This window comes from Sciurus carolinensis, chromosome 2 (assembly GCF_902686445.1).
Source record: "Sciurus carolinensis chromosome 2, mSciCar1.2, whole genome shotgun sequence".
In the NCBI taxonomy this organism is placed as follows: domain Eukaryota; kingdom Metazoa; phylum Chordata; class Mammalia; order Rodentia; family Sciuridae; genus Sciurus; species Sciurus carolinensis.
Window position 1 is genome coordinate 82,227,844 of NC_062214.1, and position 19,206 is coordinate 82,247,049.

General features: G+C 48.8%; 1 protein-coding gene across 1 annotated transcript; it reads right to left on the reverse strand.

Moving 5' to 3' along the window:
* Positions 1-216: 216 nt before the first annotated feature.
* On the reverse strand, positions 217-9,465 carry Tbc1d21 (TBC1 domain family member 21). The gene is made up of 11 exons (XM_047539275.1): positions 9,406-9,465; positions 6,715-6,822; positions 6,500-6,603; positions 4,659-4,753; positions 4,085-4,195; positions 3,895-3,995; positions 2,850-2,946; positions 2,415-2,515; positions 1,326-1,442; positions 603-686; positions 217-249 (listed from the first exon to the last, which is right to left on the reverse strand). The coding sequence occupies exons 1-11, from the start codon at positions 9,463-9,465 to the stop codon at positions 217-219; spliced, it is 1,011 nt and encodes a 336-aa protein (XP_047395231.1).
* Positions 9,466-19,206: the final 9,741 nt, after the last annotated feature.

Sequence of the window (19,206 nt, forward strand, 5' to 3'; positions counted from 1 at the left end):
TCTTCTTCTTATCGTGCAACCCCATGTGTCCCCAGCTCCTAAAGTCAAAGGAGACATATTACCACCAAAAACTGTTACTCAAAGACTATTTGTATCATGACTGTATTACCTGCTTCCTACCCAACACCCTGTCAGACTTGATCCTGACCTCAGGACCAGAGAACCACCTTCATCCTGTTCATCGAAGGCATCTGTCCACTGTGGGTGTTGGTATTCTCAGTGAAAGAAATCCTTCAATGGCTGAGGAACCTGGAGAAGCAGAGAGTTCCAGCAGGGGTGAGGGAGACAGACATTGGTCTGTTGCGCTCCTTCATTTCATCCAGTCAGTGACATTCTCCCGAGCCCCTGGATGCCCAGGCCTGTGCCCAAACCCACAGGGATGGACACAGGGGATGGTTGATAGAGGTGGTGAGTTCAGTCTATCCAGGGAGGTGGAGCTACACACGGGCACAGAGAAAAGACCATGCAGGGCAATTTCCTTGGGTTGGTGGCAGAGGACATAGCACAGACCGAGGCTGAATGTGTTTGGAAGGTCAGGAAAGGCTTCTTGGAGGAGGATGGGGAGGAGGGGGAAGAGGTGAACACATCACTGGGCAACTTACATCTTTTTGGATGAGCTCGGCGTAAACCATGCAGGCGGCAGAGATCAGCTCATCGGCATCAAGGTCGATGAGTTTGTTGCAGGCCTGCGGGGAGGCGCAGGGGTGGGGTGCGTGTGTCTTGTGTCTAGACAAACATGTCTCCCTGTGCTCTTGGGCGCAAGGGAAGAAGGCCACTCCTCATGGTAGTTGTTAGGGGCCCCCTGACCTTTCCCCCAATCTGCCTGGAGTAGTACCTGAAATTTCCCGTTTCGGGGGAATGGTCAACACAGCTTTCACACAGGGCTCTAGGGAGTTCTGGGGTTCCAATGTCGCAGGCACTTCTAAGGAGATCTTGGTTTATAATTGGGGTGACAGCTAGGATTTTTTCTCAAAGACTTCTAACTTTTTAAAAAGTGTTGGAAATCTCTAAGTCCTTCTGCCACAGGAGTGGCCCAGGGCCCAGGGTTAACTACAAGGCAGCAGAGTCTAAGTTAAACCATTCAAGGTCTCAGGATCCTTGCATGCTAACTAGGGATGATAAGATCATCGCAGCGCCTCTGTGTTGGGCTTGTTGAGAGGCCTAAACCAGCTAGTCCAGCAAAAGCCCTCAGTATAGTGCTCAGTGCTCAGGTCTCTTCACTATTCCTACAAGGGCAAGGGCAGCATGGAAGGCCAGTGCCCCATGACCCTGGGGTGTTGGGGCCTCCGGAGGCTGGGCAAGTCCTGGCCCATGGGTGCTCTCACCAGGAGGATGGCGTCACCACTCATGCTCTCCAGCAGTGCCTGCTCACGCACCATCTGCAGCATGCTGTAGGCCACCAGCACCTGAAAGTTCCTGCAGGGCTTTCCTGTCAGCAAAACCTGTGGGGGTAAGTGGTCTCAGCCTGGACGCTGCTGCCTGACTGCAGACCCCCTGAGGATGGTGAGCCACTCACCAACCACATGCCCAGGGCCAGCCATCCCTGGGTCTGCTGATGTCTGTCACTCATTCCCTCGGGCAAGTGCTCACAGGCATCCTTGAGGCTCTGAGCATTGTGAAAGTGATCAGCACAAGTGAGCATTGTGCTGGCTACAGGGAGATTTCAGAGAGAAAGGCCTCAGGGAATTCACTGCTGGGATGGGCTACTGGGACCCTGTAGCATTTGAGGGGAGTTGAACTTGGCAAAGCAAGAGCTGATGGGAACTCAACAATCCAAGGGTGTCACCAAAGGCCTGTGGTTGTCATGGACTTGGGCATGGAGACCAACAGTCCAGGAGGGAGGGACCAGGCTGGTGGAAGTTGACTCATGGGGCACTAAACACCAGGCTGACAGTTGGGCTGGATCCTAAAGGCATTGTCAGTCTCTGGGCAGGGCAGTGACAAGTGACGAGTGTTTTCCCAAGGAGATTCACCTGCTAATGACCCCGGAGAACTGTCAGAGGACTGTGGGTGTCCCTGGGGGTCTGCCTTCTCCAGGAGAGAAGACTCAGAGAGGAGACATCACTCTGGTGGTGGGAAATGCCAAGCAAGGGGCAACCATGGGAGCGAGAGTGGAGGGGCAGAGTGGCATGCAGCTGGACACAGGCCAGGCCTCACACACAGACCTGAGGATGCCTTCTGTGCTGCCTGCCCTGCAGAAGGCGCAGCCAGTGGGGCCTCTGCTCGGGATGAAAGGATGGGCAAACTGAAGCTCCAGCTTCCTCCAACAAGGTGGGAGCAGGGCTGCTGGCCTAATTAAGCCCCAAGCCACCACGCTCCTTCCAAAGCCAGGATAAAGGAGAGGAAAGGAAAATGCAGCTTTTGCTGCTGGAGAGGTGCAGCCTCCCCCTGGTGTCCCCAGCTGAGCACCTCACCTCCCAGAGCCTCCAAACATCATCGAAGGATTTGAAGGCGCGCTGGAAGCAGAGGCAGAACCAGGGGAAAAGGGCCTGCACGGCCCCCGCACCCTTTCCTTCTGTGGGGAGAGAAGCAGTGCCAGCCCAGGAGGCTGAGGTCAGGGGAAAGAGGGGACAGCACACAAGATGAAGCCAACACACACAGATGAAGTCACAGCACAGAGCACGCAAGACTTGTGAGAAACTCGAAAACCCTGGCTGTGACTTTTCCACCTGCCCTTGGAGACTGTTTGGGGCTGTTGTTCAACAGTGCAGACCTCCCAGGGCCTGGACAGAAGATCCATCAAGCCCACCCTCCCCCAGGACCAAGGGCAGCTGCCATGGCTGAGCCCGGGCCCCTCCCATGCCTGCCCTGCTGCTGGAATGAGGTGACAGGAGGTGGGGACCACTCACTTAGGTGCTCAGCAAACACGGGGTCCAGGAAAGTGATCAAGCTGTTGAGCATGTCTAGGTTCTTGCCCACCCCGATGTTGATGACACAACTGTGCTCCTGCACGAGGTGGGTGCAGGGAGGGAAACCGAGTCCTCCTCAGCTTGAGGGCACCCAAAGCGTCAGCCCCACTTCCCCTAGCTCCAATTCTGGGGGCCTTCTGTGTGTCTGGACAGGCCAGGCACATGTCTCTGCATGAGTATGTGCGTGAATGCGGGCACACCCATAGTTATGTCTACGTCTATGTGGTCTGCGTGGCAGGCATGCCCGTTTGTATATAAGTACATGTGTACATCTGTGGGCGACCAGGCATGTGCTGTGTGCATCTTACTGTGTGTGTGGAGGGGACAGGAATGCAGAGACATCTCAAATGTGACTCATAGTCTAGTGAGACCCATCATCCCCATGCACACATACTATTCGATCAGAGCCAATCGGGACAAGGGAAGAGCAGCGAGCACATTGTTGCAGGGGCGGAGGGTGTGTGAGGGGGCTCTGGCAGCCTCTCACAAGTCATGAGGGGAGGCTTCCCAGCACCTTCAAAACCCCTCAACCTGGCACAGTAGGTGTACCTGGGCACTCTGAAGTCCCCAGGTATCTGGAGTGTAAGTCATGTAGAGGAAGCAGTGCGGAGCCAAGACCAAAGGGGAGTCCTTGACTGCCTGGTTAAAGCTACTGGATTTTATTCTGGAGGCCTTGGAGAGCCACAGAGAATTGGCAAGGAGGATAGCCGTGTCTGGGGAGGGGAATGCCAGGAAAGGGTGCCATCACTGGGCCTGGCCAGCCACACTCACTCTTTCAAGATTTGGTGACAGCTAGACTCAGAGCATTGCTCCACCCACTTCTCCTTCCAAAGCCTGTCACCCCTCTGGAACACTCCCCAGCTCCTGGGTGTCTCAAAAGTCTGTTTAGGGGCTGGGGAGAATGGCAGAGGTTGCTAATACCTGCCCAAGCTGGAGGGGGTGTTAGGGGAGCGAGTGGGTCCCTGAGCTCCAGCGCAGCCCTCACCGTTTTCTGCAGGAAGAACTGAAAAAGCCAGAAGGTCTCGTGGTCATGCTCCACCATCAGCTGGAAAAGCATCACCATCTCATGGAAGCCCCGCTGGTATTCTACAGAGGCGAGGGCACTGTGAGGAGAGGCTGGGCCTGGTCCCAGGAAGGAACTGAGAAGTGTGGGCAGGAGCAGCTCTCTGGCTCACCTGCCTGGTTGTTGCAGACATAACTCAGGAGCAGGGTCTTCTCCAGCCTTTTCTTGTCAATGAGGATATTCCCCAGGGGGTCTTTGTTATAGAGTTTCTGGAGGTCGTATGCTAGGTTGGGGGCAAAGAGGGTGGCACAAGCTCACTTTGAGCAGAGGGTCCATGGATGAGCCGCCCGAGAGGGCAGGCCCTAAGACATCCTGGGGAGAGGGCTATGAAAGGGGTGTCAGTTCCACCATACTCAACTCCTCACCCCACAAGCTGTCTGGGTTTCTCCCCTCCTCCAAAACCTTAACCAGGCCATACCCTCTGCCAGGAATGCCTGACCCCAACCAATTCAAATCCAACCTCGTTCAAGGCTGGGTGGGTGGAGACAGCGCGTGGCAGGGAACAAAGTTCTGTGTGTCTAGGGGCACCCCATGGAATAACTAAGTCCAGCTGGAAAAATTCCAGACACAAATCAAAGCAGTTTCTAGGACTGCAGGAACCATCCAGCCCTGGCAATGACTGAGAAGGGGCGGGAATGGCTTTGGCCCTCCTCCTCTCCCTGCCCAGTTCTCTCTTGGCTGCTTACCGATGTGGTTCCGAGTCTCAGTGAAGTTCCGGTGCAAGTTTTCCAGAAGGGGCTGAATCTTTTCGTACATCTGACACAAGGCATCATAGTTCTTCCTGTGAGAACAGAATCGAGACTGAGCAAGGTGGCCTTCCCCTTTTGGTTAGAGGGAAGAGAACTCTGAGCAGCTGCAATAAATAGTTTCTGGGTCCAAGGAGGATGCAGGGCAGCCTGGCCCACCTTGCCCCTACCTGTGATGCTTCCCCCTCATCTCAGCCTGTGCCAGCCCCGAACATTCTTTCATGTGGGCCTGAAGCACAGCACAGAGATGGTTTAAACTCTGAGCTCTGCAACCTCTGCACCTGCATCCTGGCTCTACAGCTTAATAACTGTGTGTCTTCTGCTGGGGTCAAAACTTGGGAATGTCACGCTCCCTCTCTAAATTTCAGTTTCCTCATCTGTGTAATGGGGATGATATTGGCACCAATGCCTCAGAATTGGGAGGACTGGATGAGATGTTGATTTGTGCTTACTATTAAAATGTGATTTGTTGGTGTACTGGGCTGACGGGTATCTTTCAAAAAGATTATGTCCACTTCCTAGCGAACCTATGAATGTGGCCTTATTTGGAAAAAGGTTCTTGGCAGATGTGATCAATTTAAGGATCTGAAGATGAGATCATTCTGGATGTTCTGGGGGTACATCAAATCCAATGCCAAGTGTCCTTGTAAGAGTTACACATAGATGGTCATGTGACCATGTAGGGCACAAATCAGTTCATTAATGTCCAATGGACTGGAGTGAAGCAGCCACACACCAGGGAACATGGGAGCCACCAGACCCTGGAAGGTGAGGAAGGGCTCTCTTCCAGAGCCTTCAGAGGAAGCCAATGCCTTGATCTGGGCTTCCACCTTCCAGAACTATGAGGGATGAACTGTCTTGTTGTGGGCAACTTCTCAGTCTATGGAACTATATTTTAGCAACCTTAGGAAACTAACATAGGTGACTCTTCCCTGGACTCTTGGGGACCTGAGCTCCCTGCCTAGCCCAGCTTCCAAATCTGAGGTCATCCAAATTTAAAGACTATTGTGTTAGCAAAGTGCCCTGTCCTGGCTCCCTTGTCTGATAGGGCTTCTTGGAGGAGGTGCCCTGTCCAATCTGGGCCTTGAAGGAAGGGTGGAGTTTGAGAGGACAGATGATGGAGAGGCCAGTCTGGGTGGAAGAGAAAGAGTAGACCAAGAGCAAAGGGGATGCAAATGGTCTGTGATGGGGCAGGGGTGGGGGTGAGTAAACAGGGTGCCAGCCAGCCAGTCAGTGTGGTTACAAGGTGAGGAGCCCAGACCAGGACAGGCCTTGGAGGAGAGGATGGGCCATTTGAAATGTTACTAGTTATCCACTAGGGGTGTTTACAAATCTCCTGTTGGGCACCAGGAGGAGATGTGGGCATTGGTCAGGAGGTAGAAACTTGGACCCAGGAGGCAGAACAGTCATGGGGCTGGGAGGTGGGGCCAGGGATGGGGCCAGGGAAGAAGGTGGAAGAAGCAGTCCCAGGGCTGCTTCAGGTGTAGTTAGCATAAGTCTAAGGGAAGGATGGAATGGGGGTGGTGGATGGATCATGAGAAGATTGCTGGGATTAAGGCCATGCCTGGGTCATGACCAATGCAGAGGTGCTGGCCCAGACCTGACTGCACCTGCTGCGTGAGGGGTCTGGGAGGGGAACATGGAGTGGGGTGGGGTTCTCATCCCTCAGAATGAGAAGTCCAAATAGGGGAAGAAGACTGAAGCTGCAGGCTAGGGTGGGTAGTGCCTGCCACCTGTAGCACCACCCACCCTCCTCTGACAGAGGATCTGAAATGTTCTACCTCCTTGTGCTGTCCACTGTGAGCCGCTCATCCTGGGAACTCTGCCACGAGTAGTAGCCTGTGAGGAACTTCCAGGCTTCGGTCCTCACGAAGGGGTGCAGACCCTGGGGGTGGGGGGTGGGAGGTGGGAGCCCTGCCGAAGAGTTCCACCCAATGCCATGCCAGCCCCCTGCCCTCAGTTCCAGGGCAAGGTCAAGGTAGCTGGCAGACCGTACCCTTTCCAGGATGTTAACACAAATGAAGTCCCGTGACTTGGCCAAGTGACCATTCTCATCGAAGAAGCTGTCCCACTCTGTCTTGTCAATGGGAGGTTTTCTCTTCACCTGGCAAGAACAAGCCGTTCAGCCCTCTGTGAGGGCCTTTGGCTTTTCTTTTCATTCAAAGTGAATTTTAAATAACATGCTCTACACTTTGCAATAGAAATCAAAGCTCACAGCTTCTGACTCATGAGGAAATTACTGCAAATACATAGAAAAAATCCTGTATGCACAATAATTTTCATTGTACATTACTTACCAAAATGAAAAGACAAGCACTCAATGTGCTGCAATAAAGGAATAGTTAAGTAAACTATGGTTGATATACACGGTGGAATACTGTGAGGCACACAAACAGAGGTTCACAGGGAATGAATAATAATCCGGAAAAATACAAATGTTAACAGAGAAAAGCAAAATACAGAATAAGATATTTGATATTCTGTGTTCTGTACTCCATAGTACTACCACAACACTCATAGTAGGACCTACATAGTAAGTCACATATTATAAAAATGATACCACCTCTAATATAAAATTCATTAGCCACTATAAAAATTGTTTGGAAAAAATGACACAAACATCCCCTCCATCAAAAACAACAGTGATCCACTTTGAATAATAGGAATTAAATTTTCTTTTCCTTCTTCTTGTACTTTCAAAATTTTCTATAATAATGTAACTGCTTGGATAGTGGAAAAACACAAGATGTGCACTAATTAAACACATTCATGTGCTTCAGTTTATCTTTCCTGGAAATGTAGAATGGTTCATCACAGAGAAGGGTTTCTAGTTTAGATAAGGTGTGAGTGTGTCATGCACATGTGCACACACCTGTATGTACATGCTTGTGTGTGAGTGTGTGGGGGGTGGGGGGAGCAAGTGCTCTGCCTGCAAAGCAATTCAAAGGTTTGTAAGATAATAAGTAGGAGTTCGGGTTTCTGTTGGAGTAGGGAAAGCTTCCTCTCTCCCTTGGGTGTCCCCTCCTGTTGAAGAGAAGAGGATCTTGAATGTCACATTACAGACAGAGATGCGCCGAGGGGCAGAGCGCAGCAGCTGACTGGACCATCTAATATTCAAACCCTCAACTTCCCTGCATACCTGAATATGTGCATGTGTGAGTCAAGGTAAATTTCCATAAAAACCACTTGAGGATCTTCTCTTTCCTTCTTCTTTTTTTTTTTTTTTTTTTTTTTTTTTTTTTTTGCAGTACTGGAGATTGAACTCAAGGGTATTCTGCCAGTTAGCTACAACCCCAGCCCTTCTTGTTTCACTTTGAGACAGGGTCCTGCTAAATTACCCAGACTGGCCTCAAATTTGCAATCTTCCTGCCTCAACCTCCCCAGTTACTGGGATCACAGGCATATGCTACTGCGCCTGGCTGAGGGTCTTCCTACCTGCAGATTCTGATTTAGAAAGTTCAGGGGATGGCCTAAGATGACACATCCCTTACAACTCCCAGGTGATTGGTGGTGATGCTGGGCCACCGAACATGAGAGGAATGATATTAGGAGGTAAAACAGCACCAGAAATGAAAGGTAAGAGCCCACAGGCCCCAAACGGGAATAATTTCACTGTGTGTTTGATGGGGTTGGATTGGGAATCACATTCTTTGATAACTCATTCATGCTCTAGCTTCTGAATTAAAATAGGACGTAGAGGGCCAAGAAGGTACAGAGACATTGACACTGGCCTACCCTTGGGACGCCTTGCCCCACCCCACAGACTCCATCCATGTCGTCATCGGTGACCATCTCCACACTTGGGAGACTCACTGGTGTATGAGGTGGACTTCACAGCCCACTGCATGACTCTAAATGCCAGCTTTGCACTTACTAGCTGTGTGACTGTGTGACTGTCAGCAAGTTCCTAAGTCTCTGTGCTTCCATTTTCTTATTTATAAAATGAGTATAACAGCATCATCTATCACATAGGACTATGGTGAAAATGAATGCATAAAGCATTTAGGACAGTCATTGTACAGGATAAATGCTGTGTGACAGCTTATTTTATTATTATTAGCCCTCTAAATTCAAAGAACTGAAGAAAGACATAAAAAATTCAAATCAAGACTTGGGGATGATCTGCAGTAAAGCAATAACATTTAAAACTCAGGGCAAGAGGTGTCCATTTTGCATTTTTTTATACATCACTCTCTTAATCACTATGATTAATGAGATTTGAGATTGGTTGAGGGCATTATAATTAGTTATGATTTTTTGAAAAGAGTACCATGTGGAAAATTTTTGTGACTGAGGCGGATTTTTAAGGAATAGATAGATGTATCTTATTAACTGGGTTTGGAACTGCTTACTAACAAGAGCGCTACTGCCACCTGGTGGTAGCATACCAAAATTGTTGGCAAAAGTACCAGAGAAAATTCACCAGCATTTTCAGAAGAGAACTGGCAAATCTAAAACTCAATGAAGTTAGAATGATACATCTGGGGAGAAAGTAACACTGGCTTAGAGATAAAGTAAGAGGAGACATGGGTGTCTCAGTCCTGTTGATGGTAAGATCAAGTACAACCACCTGCGTCCCACCTTCTATGTCAGCTTGGAATCTCGCCTTTCCCACCCAGCAGGGGAAAGGGCCCCAGAGCAAACCAGAGGTTGGGAAGAGCTGCACTTGGAGCCGAAGAACACACACCAGGATGAAGGAGGCTGATAGCATGGCAGAGAGGCTGTTTTCAGGAGAGAGGGTGGTCATGGCCCCTGCTAACAGTCTTCAGAGCAGCCTCTGACCAGCACTCACTTGGAGCCCAAGTGAGGCTTAATTAGCAGGGGAAGGTGTCCTTCCACTTATAAGATGAGTTGCATTCCCAAGAAGAACTGGGGCCTCGCCTGACCAAACTTGAACAGAGCTAGACTACTGTGTGTCACAAAGTTCCTGGAACCCTCATCACAATGACCTCAGAACGTGGGAGCACTCACCCTCAGAGGTGAGACACACGGGATATGGGACCAAAACAACTAGTCACCCAGAAAAATTGCAGTACGTGGGGCATGTGCGACAGGGGTTGGACTCAGCAGATGTGGGGATCGGTATGGGCTGGTCTGGTCAGGGTGGGTCTCCTGGGAGAGGTGGGCCAAGAAGCCTCTCTCCTTATCCCTGGCTCTCCCTCTGGACTTCCTTAGTTTGCTACTTCACTGGACCAGTATCCAAATCTAGAGAATAATTAGACTTCATGTTTCATATTTTTGGAGGACCACTTTCAAAGATTCTAAATCAGTATGTCTGGGTTGGGAGCCTGGGACTATATTTTGATAAATCTCCTTAAGTAACTCAGATTTAGTATTTGAATGGTAGCTTCTGGAGGCCAGTTATATTTACTGAGTATTCAGAGCCTAAGTCTTGCTCGATCTAAGATAGTTGCCAACCTCAGACAGTTGGCCAGAGTGCTGACTGAGTAGATGATTTAATTGAATAAGAATGAATGATGCTTCCTTGGATCTCATCTCACTTTCCTCTATGTATTACAGAGATTAGTGCAGGTGCCATCTCCCCTCTACGTGAGTTCCTTTAGGCCAAGGATAATGTTAGATCCTGCACTCAGCACTTGGTAGGTGTCCCTTATTTATCAGATGGATCCAGGGAGTTGGCTCCCCTTGGCTTCAGTGTGACCATTCTGCCTCTTAAGCGCTGCTTGTGTTTCTACTTGGGTCCCCTGTAACTGGAAGGCATCCTTAGTCATTAGCAGATGTTAGTAATGAGACAAACCAAATTAGAATCAGGAGCTCCAAGTTGGAGTTTAGACTTGGACCTCAAATTTGGATATTCCCCTCCTTCTGAGCCACAGATCTTTCAGCCATGAAATCAGAATACAGTCAGCCTCTGGCTCCCACATCCTTATTAACAGAATGAATCAGTGTCCATATGGAAGTCCTTGGTGGACACAATTCACTGTCTCATTCACTGGTACTGTTCTGCTGGCCCGCAGTGCTATAGGAGGACTTTTATATCACAGCGCCTTATTTTCAGCCTCCTTCCACTGCCCCATCTTGATTTAGGAAGGTGCTGAGCGCCTCTTCCCTCTGACCTGCTTTCCCTGTACTCCTGGAGTGCAGAAGGTGATTTGGGAAGGGGTGAATGAATGAGACTCTTCCCAAATCAGGATGGCTTCCTTCTGAGGTCTGCGAGAAGTTTCCAAGGCAAATGTCTGGAACGGGAGACACACGTGAGCATTCCTTGCCACTCAGGGTGACGGATGCTCCTGTTCTTCCCAATTAATAATGGAGACAATGGAGAGTTAACTATAAAATTCCCAGAGCAGATGGAGATTGGGCAGGGAGCTGGAAAAAATCTGAGCACTAAATCTGAATGTTGCTGGATGTGGATCATCTACTGAACTTCCTCTAACCTCTGGCTTCCTGTGTGCAAATCAGAGGTCCTAACTCTTCCCCAATTAGCCAGCATCACATAGGTGCATTACAAAAATGTCACAGTAATCACATGGACGCTTAATATCCAAACAGAATCATAGGACCTGCACTGAAGCAAAAAGGGTTTGATCTGTCCCCACCCTTCTTTTTCAGATTCTTAAAAGGGATGTATAGTGTATATTTATTTTTCTGGGACTAAATCGTTCTTGCCATATCCATTTATGTACATAATCACCCAAGGGCTTTAGATGCATTTCTTCATCTCTGGTGGGAACATATTTTTTTCCTTCTTTAAATTTGCATACATGAAGATTCTTTAGGGCACAAAAATCCCAGGTTTTAAAATATTATTCTTAGGGACTGGTAGAGTGCTTGCCTTACATGCATGAAGCCAGGGTTTGATCCCCAGTACTGGAAAAAATAATATATTCTTGGTGTTTGTGTTGAAGTCCTGGAGATGACCATCTGGCCCATCTTTCTCTGATGAATCTGGCCGTCTGTCAGCTGATGAGGCTGCACTGTGAGAAAGGAGGGCAGCTTTCAAAGGTGCCTGGGGAGGACCTCACTCGCTCAGATAAGAGGTTCATGCAGTGAGGAAGCTCATAGGTTTTGGTGTCAGAATGACCCAGGTTCAAGTCCAGACCCTGCTCCACCAACAAAATGATAGGAGTGCCAGCTGTGGAAGGCAGTCTTGTGTGTGCATTCTTGGGTGTGCTTGGTCTCATTGGAGTGGCTGTGAGCCTGAAATCCTTCTTACCAAGAGATAAGGACCCTCAGCTGGTGTGGGAACATCGCTTCCCTATTCCAGGCTCCTTTGTTCTGCTTAAGCTTGTGCGTCACATGGCATCGGGCCAGGTCCACTGTTCCATCTATTCCAGGAGGGGAGGGAAAGGGGTCCTTTACCTGCAGCAGGAGAAGGGTGTATGCAGACCACCATGGCCCCCGTGTCAGCAGTGAACTGAGAACCCTGGCCATAGGGGACAGACACCCACTACTGATCTTGCTCTGTCTCCTCCCCAGAGGAGAGTAAAGCATTGTTCCACCAGTGCTTGTGTGACTGGTGTGTTTCTTGGCGACATCTGACAACTGTGGAGTGGGTTGACGCTGTGAGACTGCTGCTCCTGTTGGCAGGCATTGTTATGCCATTTGCTGTCCTCCACACAATGAGGCTCCTTCCTGGAGGCGGTAACAGAAGTCATTCCCTTGACACCATCTCTTCCCCTGATCTCTGTGCCGTGGGGGATGGCAATGCCTCCCAGAACCAAAGGGCAAGTGAGGCCGTGTATGTAAAGAGCCCAGAGTGGTTCAGGAGCACAGAGGCACGCAGTGCATGGTCGTTACTGTTATCCTCAGCATCGCTGTTATTATTACTAACAGCTGAGTCTAGTCCCTAGACCTCTCCATTAAAGTTTTCTTCTGTGATCTACACTCAAGTCAAGATGCCAACTGCTTCCCAAGATCCTGCCTGCTTCCGCCAGGCCCGTAGTAATATCCATGCCCAAGTTCAAAGATCCCATGAGCCTGTCAGTTTCTGTTTCTTTGTGTCTCCAGGAATCTAAGGGATCAGATTATTATAAAAGCAGGTAAGGCCAGTGTTCAACACCAAGTTACCTCCAGTTTCTTTTGTGTCAATGCAACATGACACAACGCTGTGAAATGCCATGCAACTGAGTTCCTGCTAACAGGTGCCAGTCATTTCAAAGGAGGTTTCCCCAGGACTGTCTAAGTCTGGGGCACTCTCATTCTTGATATAAATCACATGCACTCTGATTTTTATCTCATTGCCAAGTGCCAGCAATCTTTTATGCTAAAACTGTACTTTTGTCTTTGCCCCTCTTTGTAGGGGACAGGGATAAGTTTAGATTTTTGGCCTCAGGTTTTCTGCCCTCACCCCCATGGAGCATGGTATTTAAGACGATGCTGGAGACAGTTGAACATCATGTGTCCCCAGCAAGAGGGGAGCAGGAGGAGGGCAGGCGTGTGGAGACAGCTGTCTTCTGAAGACTGAGGTGGTGCAGGTTCCCAGAGCAAAAGCCAGCCCAGCCACCCGGAAGTTCCCTGAATTGCATGGCATGCCAGGAGGTTATGTGCTTGGGCCATAGATGTACTTTGGGCCATCTCCTAGGTCTTGGGGACCCTGCCTCCCAGCCAGCCATCAACGGTGCCAAAGATAAACCCTAAGGGCCACAAGGGAGGCCCTTAGCCGTGAGCAGCTGAGACTGAGCCCCTGAGAGCCCTCTCCACCCCAGCCCACCCAACCCTGCTCCCCATGATGTTCCTCATGTTCTCCCTGCTACCTTCCCCGACTCAGGTCCCTGGAGCACCACAGAGCAGTTCAGGCTGTGCCTTCCTGCTGCTCATATTCCCTTTCATTTGGACCTCAGAACCCCCGTCTTGCCTCTGGACAACCCAACCATAGCTTCCTTTATTGAGCATCTGCTACATACCTCAAGTGAAGTGCTTCACATATGTGAGTGCCATCCTTGAACACCCTATGACAACAACAGAAGCTCAGAGAGGTTAAGTTACTTGCCTGGGATCACCCAGCTAGGACCTGGAGAGCCAGGAATCTTCCTAGCTCTGGCCAGTTTTACTACTAGCCAGGCAATCTCTCATCACGAGGAGCTGCCTCCCCTGTTCTGTTGGCACTGGTGGGCATCTTTGAGTCCCTTTCTGACCCAGGGACTGTGTTCCTTCAACCCTGTAGGGAGGGGAATTTGGCTAGGACTTTTCTCCATATTTTAAGGTAGTTACTCAGTCCAGAAACAGCATGTGGAGATGGCTGCGGGAGGGGTAGAGAAGTGCAGCAACCCAGATTGTAACGAGGATGGAAAGAGTGAAATGGAGAGGAAAACGGACAAGAAATTCCAGCAAACACCAGGGACTGCTAATGGAGAGAAATAACGTGGCTAATTACATCTTGGAAGGCTATCCATTCCAAAATGAATTTTTAATGAAAAAATAATGCATTTTCCCTGCAACTTAAATCTGGAAGGGAAGGGAACAAGTAGAGCCTCCTAGAGCAGGCAAGAGCAGCAGTGTGTGTCCAAGGGCACCCGTGACCGCCTCACCTGGGTCACTTCCCAGCATCCTTGGCCCTAGAGAACCCACGAAGCCGTCTCCCACAGAAGCCACAGGAACAAGCCACAGGACCCTCATATACAAGCAACAGGGCTCCATGAACGCCAGGGTGGATCCCCTCCATTCAAGCTAAGAAGTGTTTCGGCTCCACCGAGGACCTGGTCATTTCCCTCTACTGCCTCACTTCCACTCTCTACCAGGAAGTTCTGGACTCTAAGTCCAGGGATATGAAGGTGACCTCTTTTTGTGAGATGAAGCCTCATCTCTAACAAGCCAAACAACTCTGTTTGGTAAGTGTGGGTCTCGGGGGTGGGGTGATAAATGAGTTCCATTCTCCCCTTTCTAGCAGAACCTGTAGATCAGACGGAGGAGAGAGAAGCGTAAGATTTAATGTCAAATGAACCTGGGTTCAGATCCCAGTCTTATGACTTAATTGTCATATGGCCCAGTTATATGTCTTGCCCAGGGAAAGTCATTTAATATTTTCCAGACTCAGTTCCTTACCTGAAAATGGAGTACTCTGCAGATTTGTTATGTGGTTTAAATAATGTCTGTAAAGTGTTTAGGCATGCAATAAATGGAAGTTGTCTGTGCTATTATTTGCTCCAGAACACACCCAGGCTAACCTTGAATTTCCTCTCCCTGCTGAGGCTGGGTGTTCCAGCCTCAGTCAGCTCCCCTGGTCTGCTGCGGCTTCCTGGGCCAGGCAGCAAGGAACATGGGATCAGCTGTGATCTCTGAAGTTGCTGCTGATTCTTGACCTCAATCAGACGTTTGTGTTTCTGAGGATCTGAATATGCTGAGGAGTGAATATTGAAGCATGGAAGCCTGCTTCTTGTGGTTGCTTGTGTGTTCCTAAACTTGAAAGCAGTCGCATGGCATATGCGAATGATGCAAGTGCCCAAAGCAGTGCATGCAGGATACTCCTGAGCTCTTGAGCACCTTGGCCACTTCTTTGCCTGGACGGGCTTCCTGCTGCTCTGGCCTTTCCCACATGCCCAGCTGAGTGAGTTCAAGGCCCAGCAGCAACCTCAGTGATCACAGCTGACCCAGTGCCACACTGCCTGGCCCAGCAGCCACAGAGAACCAGAGGAGCTGATTGAGGCTGGACAATCCTATAAATAAGCTTTATGGGGGAAGAGAATGTTCAAGGTTAGCTCACAAGTACCCAGCTCCACAAAATGTGCATATTACATGCAACAAACCTGTCCTTTTGTTTCCCCAAACACAGCACAAAGTCAATCCAGGGCACTTGACTTCTATGCAAAACTTATGCTCCAAAACACTACCCTACAGATACAGACACTGGGGCAGGGTGTCAGGGATGGCACCAGGAGACTTGCTGGTCACAGCAGTGATTCACAAATGACTCTTTTTCCTGGAGAGATCTCAAGTTGAGGAGAACAAAGAGGGGTTAGGGGGAAGGCTGATGTGGGGACTTCCTGGAGGGCAGGGTTCATGAGGGACAGGGCAGAGAAGGATCCCAGGTGCCTGGAGCGATGGGAGGAGACATGCTGAGCTGGGATTAGGGAGGTGAAGGAGGGCACTGAATACCCATATCCACACCCACTCTGGTCCTAGAGGCAGAAAGAAGGTTCCAGATCTGACCTGGCACACTCCCGGTCACCAGGCAGATGCAAGGAGACAGGAAATAATTTTTCCCACTTCATTCACTCTTCTTTGCATTTTCTGGAACTATTCTGTCCTGTATATCCTGAAGAGTCTGTATCTGGCTTGACAAGGAGTCCTGTCAGGTCCTGGAGACCAGACACTGGAGGCTTATTATGAGTATTCTCTCGGAGCTGGTACTTGGACGGTATTAGCTCATCTGATCTGTGCAGAGAAGCAGGACTCAGTGGTCCCTGTTCTTTGTCTCTGGGAGCCAGGAGACAAGTAGAGGACCCTGGCTTCCTCTGAGTGTGACACTCTTTCATTCAGCAGCTGGGGAGAGGCCACAACCATGTGGGCTAAACCCCTGACCCCAACCACACTCACAGACCTGGTGTGGCCATGGTAGAAGAGGTCAGGACATTTGTCCTGTCCCTACTCCCAACTTCCCCTGCCTGCTCCCTTCTTGACTCTCACCCTGCACACCTTGTCCTCTGCTTTCTGCAGTCCCTGAGCAAGCTGGTGGGAAGTGATCTTGCCCCTCCTGGGCAGAGCTGTCAGTCCACCAGCAGAGCAGCCCTTTGCACTCATGGGACTGCATAGAAAAACCCGTGGGTCAAGACAAAAGGGAGCCAGTGAGGCCAAGGTTCCAGGGGCAATTCTTCTGAGGGGGACAGTTCTACAACCTAGACCCACATTGAACTCTGATCCTGACCACAGGTTGGTCTTTAACCACAGACTTTTAAACTGAGCCCTGAAAAACATCCACAGTAACTCTACTTTATAGAGAAATGAAACTTCGGAGAGGGGCAGTCACTTGCTCAAGGTCACACAGCAAATCAAAGGCAGACCTGTAACTAGAATCCAGTCTCCTGCCTCCTGGCCCAGTATCTTTAGATCTCAGCAAAAGGTGAGGTTTTAAAGCCAGACTTTGAAGAATAGACAGGGAGTGCTCAGAAGAGGGGGGATCCTTGCAAAAAGTTGGATGAAAGAGTCCGGGAAGGTCTTATTTCCTGGAGCAAAGGTGTTTATTTCATTTCTCTTCCTCTTACCTCTGAGGACAGGCCAAGCAGAGGTTACAAAGTGGCGGATTCTGCTCATGCCCCTCAGCCCCAGGGTGGAAGGGGTGGGGGCTGGGCAGGGAGGCATTTCCTCCTCTGCTCTGACATTCTCAGACAGAGAGCAGCAGCAGCACGTGACTAGACTGTGGGAGAGGCTGAGATAAGAAGGAGAATTGATCTTTCTGCTGCTTCAAAGCGAACAGAAGCCATCCCTGTCACCACTGTTGATCAAAGTCTTTGCAGAGGATGTCTTATGTGCCCTACCAGGTCCCTGTTGCGGGTCCTGGAGGCAGGAGTCCCACTCCTCATGCTGAGATCTTTCTCCATGCCTCACTGCAAACTAGAGACCTGCAGTTTCCAGCAGGCTCTCAGCAGCGACCTGGAGCCAGGGGTTCAGATTCCCTGCCAGCCCTTTCTCCAGGTAGCTCAGCCCAAGGCCAGGGCCTGCCCCAAGAGAACTCATACCATCCCTATTATACAGATGAGAAACTGGAGGTTTAGGAACCTCAGGGCCACCTGCTAGTTACGCCCTGGGAAACCATCATGTTTATGGGATTTGTCCTCAGAAGGTCCTTCTCTGATGGTGGAGACCTGCTCTTTGCTCTGGAGCTGCTAGTTCATCTGGCTTGTGTAGACTTTAGAAAGACTGTGCAAATGACCTCTGTGAAAAAGGACAGTTCTCTTTTTAAGATGACACATTTAGAGATCTCGAGAATCCAAACTCTTCACTTCATATTGCCTCCTGGGTGGGGTAGAGTGCAGACTTGTCCTGTCTCCCCCTCCCACCTCATGTTCCCTCCAAACCATACCTGACTGTATTTACAAACAGTGCTCTGCCATAGGTGTGAACGTCTTTAAATGCTTATCTGATAAATACAGTGCAATTCCAAAGACCTTAGTTCAAGGCACTGAAAAACCTTGAGAGGTTGTGTGGCCTGGCAGTTAAAAGGGTGGACCCAATTTCCTGGGCTAGTATCCTAGCTCTTCAACCTCATGGCTCTGGGACCCATGGATTATTGAGCAGTGTGTTAATTTCCATTACAGTCACATGATGCATAATTAGGTTTTAGTCAACCATAGTCCTCATACATGAAGGTGGTCCCTTAAGATTATATTGCCTAGGACTGGCGCCATCTTGGTTTGTGCAAGTACTCTATCACATCACAATACAAAGTCACACAATGACACATTTCTCAGGATGTACTCCTGTCATTAAGTGGCACATGACTTTATTGGGGGGATTTTCCAGACATGGTAGTCCCCCCTCTGCAGTTTGCTTTCTGTGACTTCAGTTACCGGTGGTGTGGTCAATCATGGTTTGAAAACATTAAATGAAAAATTCCAGGAACAAGAAATTTATAAGTTTTAAACTGTGCACCCTTTTGAGTAGCAAATGAAGTCTTTCAGTCTTTCTCCTGCCCAGGATGTCCAGTGTACAGTAAAATAAGAAATTTTGAGAGAGAAAGAGAGCACATTCACATAAATATTATTGCAAAATATTGTTATAATTGCTCTATTTTATTATTAGCTATTAGTATTAATATCTTACTGTGCCTAACACCATCTATAGGGTTTGGTATCTGAGGTTTCAGACATTCACGTGAGGGTCTTGGAACACATCCCCCATGGATAAAAGGAGACTACTGTATCTCACTGTTATCCATTTTTAGTTTAATTCCATTATAGTCAGAGAACAGAATTTGTTGTCATTTCTATTTTAAATTTGTTAAGGTTTGTTTTATGGTCCAGAATATGTTCTATATTGGAGCAATCTGAAAAGAACATACATTCTGCTGTTGACATTTGTTGAGCAAAGTTTATAATTTCATACTTTTTCGGCTTATCAAGGGGTTGATAGTTTTTGCTCAAGTATTCTATATCCTCATTTATTTTCTCTCTACTTTTCTATCAGCTTGTCACAGATGAGTGCCAGTCTCCAAGTTTAATTGCATTTGTCAATTTCCCCTTTCAGTTCTGCCATTTTTTGCTTCACATACTTGGAGGTGCTGTTGGAGGATACACGCACACTTAGGATTGTTATTTCTTCAACATGAACTGATTATCATTGTGTAAAATTCTTAAATATAAACTTCCTTCTTCTGGTGTCTACTTTGCCTGATATCAATGTAGCCATTCCAGCTTTTTTATAAAGTTAATGTTTCATGGTATATTTTTATTCTTTTAATTTTCCTATCTAATATCATTATGTTTAAAGCGAGTTTCTTGTAGATAACACGTAATGGGTCTTTTTTAAAACATCTAATCTGATAATGTCTTTTTTTTTTTTTAACCTTCATGTCAATTATTTTGTGCTTTAG

Bases quoted from the DNA above. Each gene is read 5' to 3' on its own strand.
- Tbc1d21 (XM_047539275.1), bottom strand. From the start codon at position 9,465: ATGACCACCCTCTCTCCTGAAAACAGCCTCTCTGCCATGCTATCAGCC. The intron at 4,196-4,658 runs GTAAGCAGCCAA...CCCCCAACCTAG, and splicing joins TGAGACTCGGAACCACATCG to CATACGACCTCCAGAAACTC. The intron at 2,947-3,894 runs GTGAGGGCTGCG...CACCTCGTGCAG, and splicing joins AGTTCTTCCTGCAGAAAACG to GAGCACAGTTGTGTCATCAA.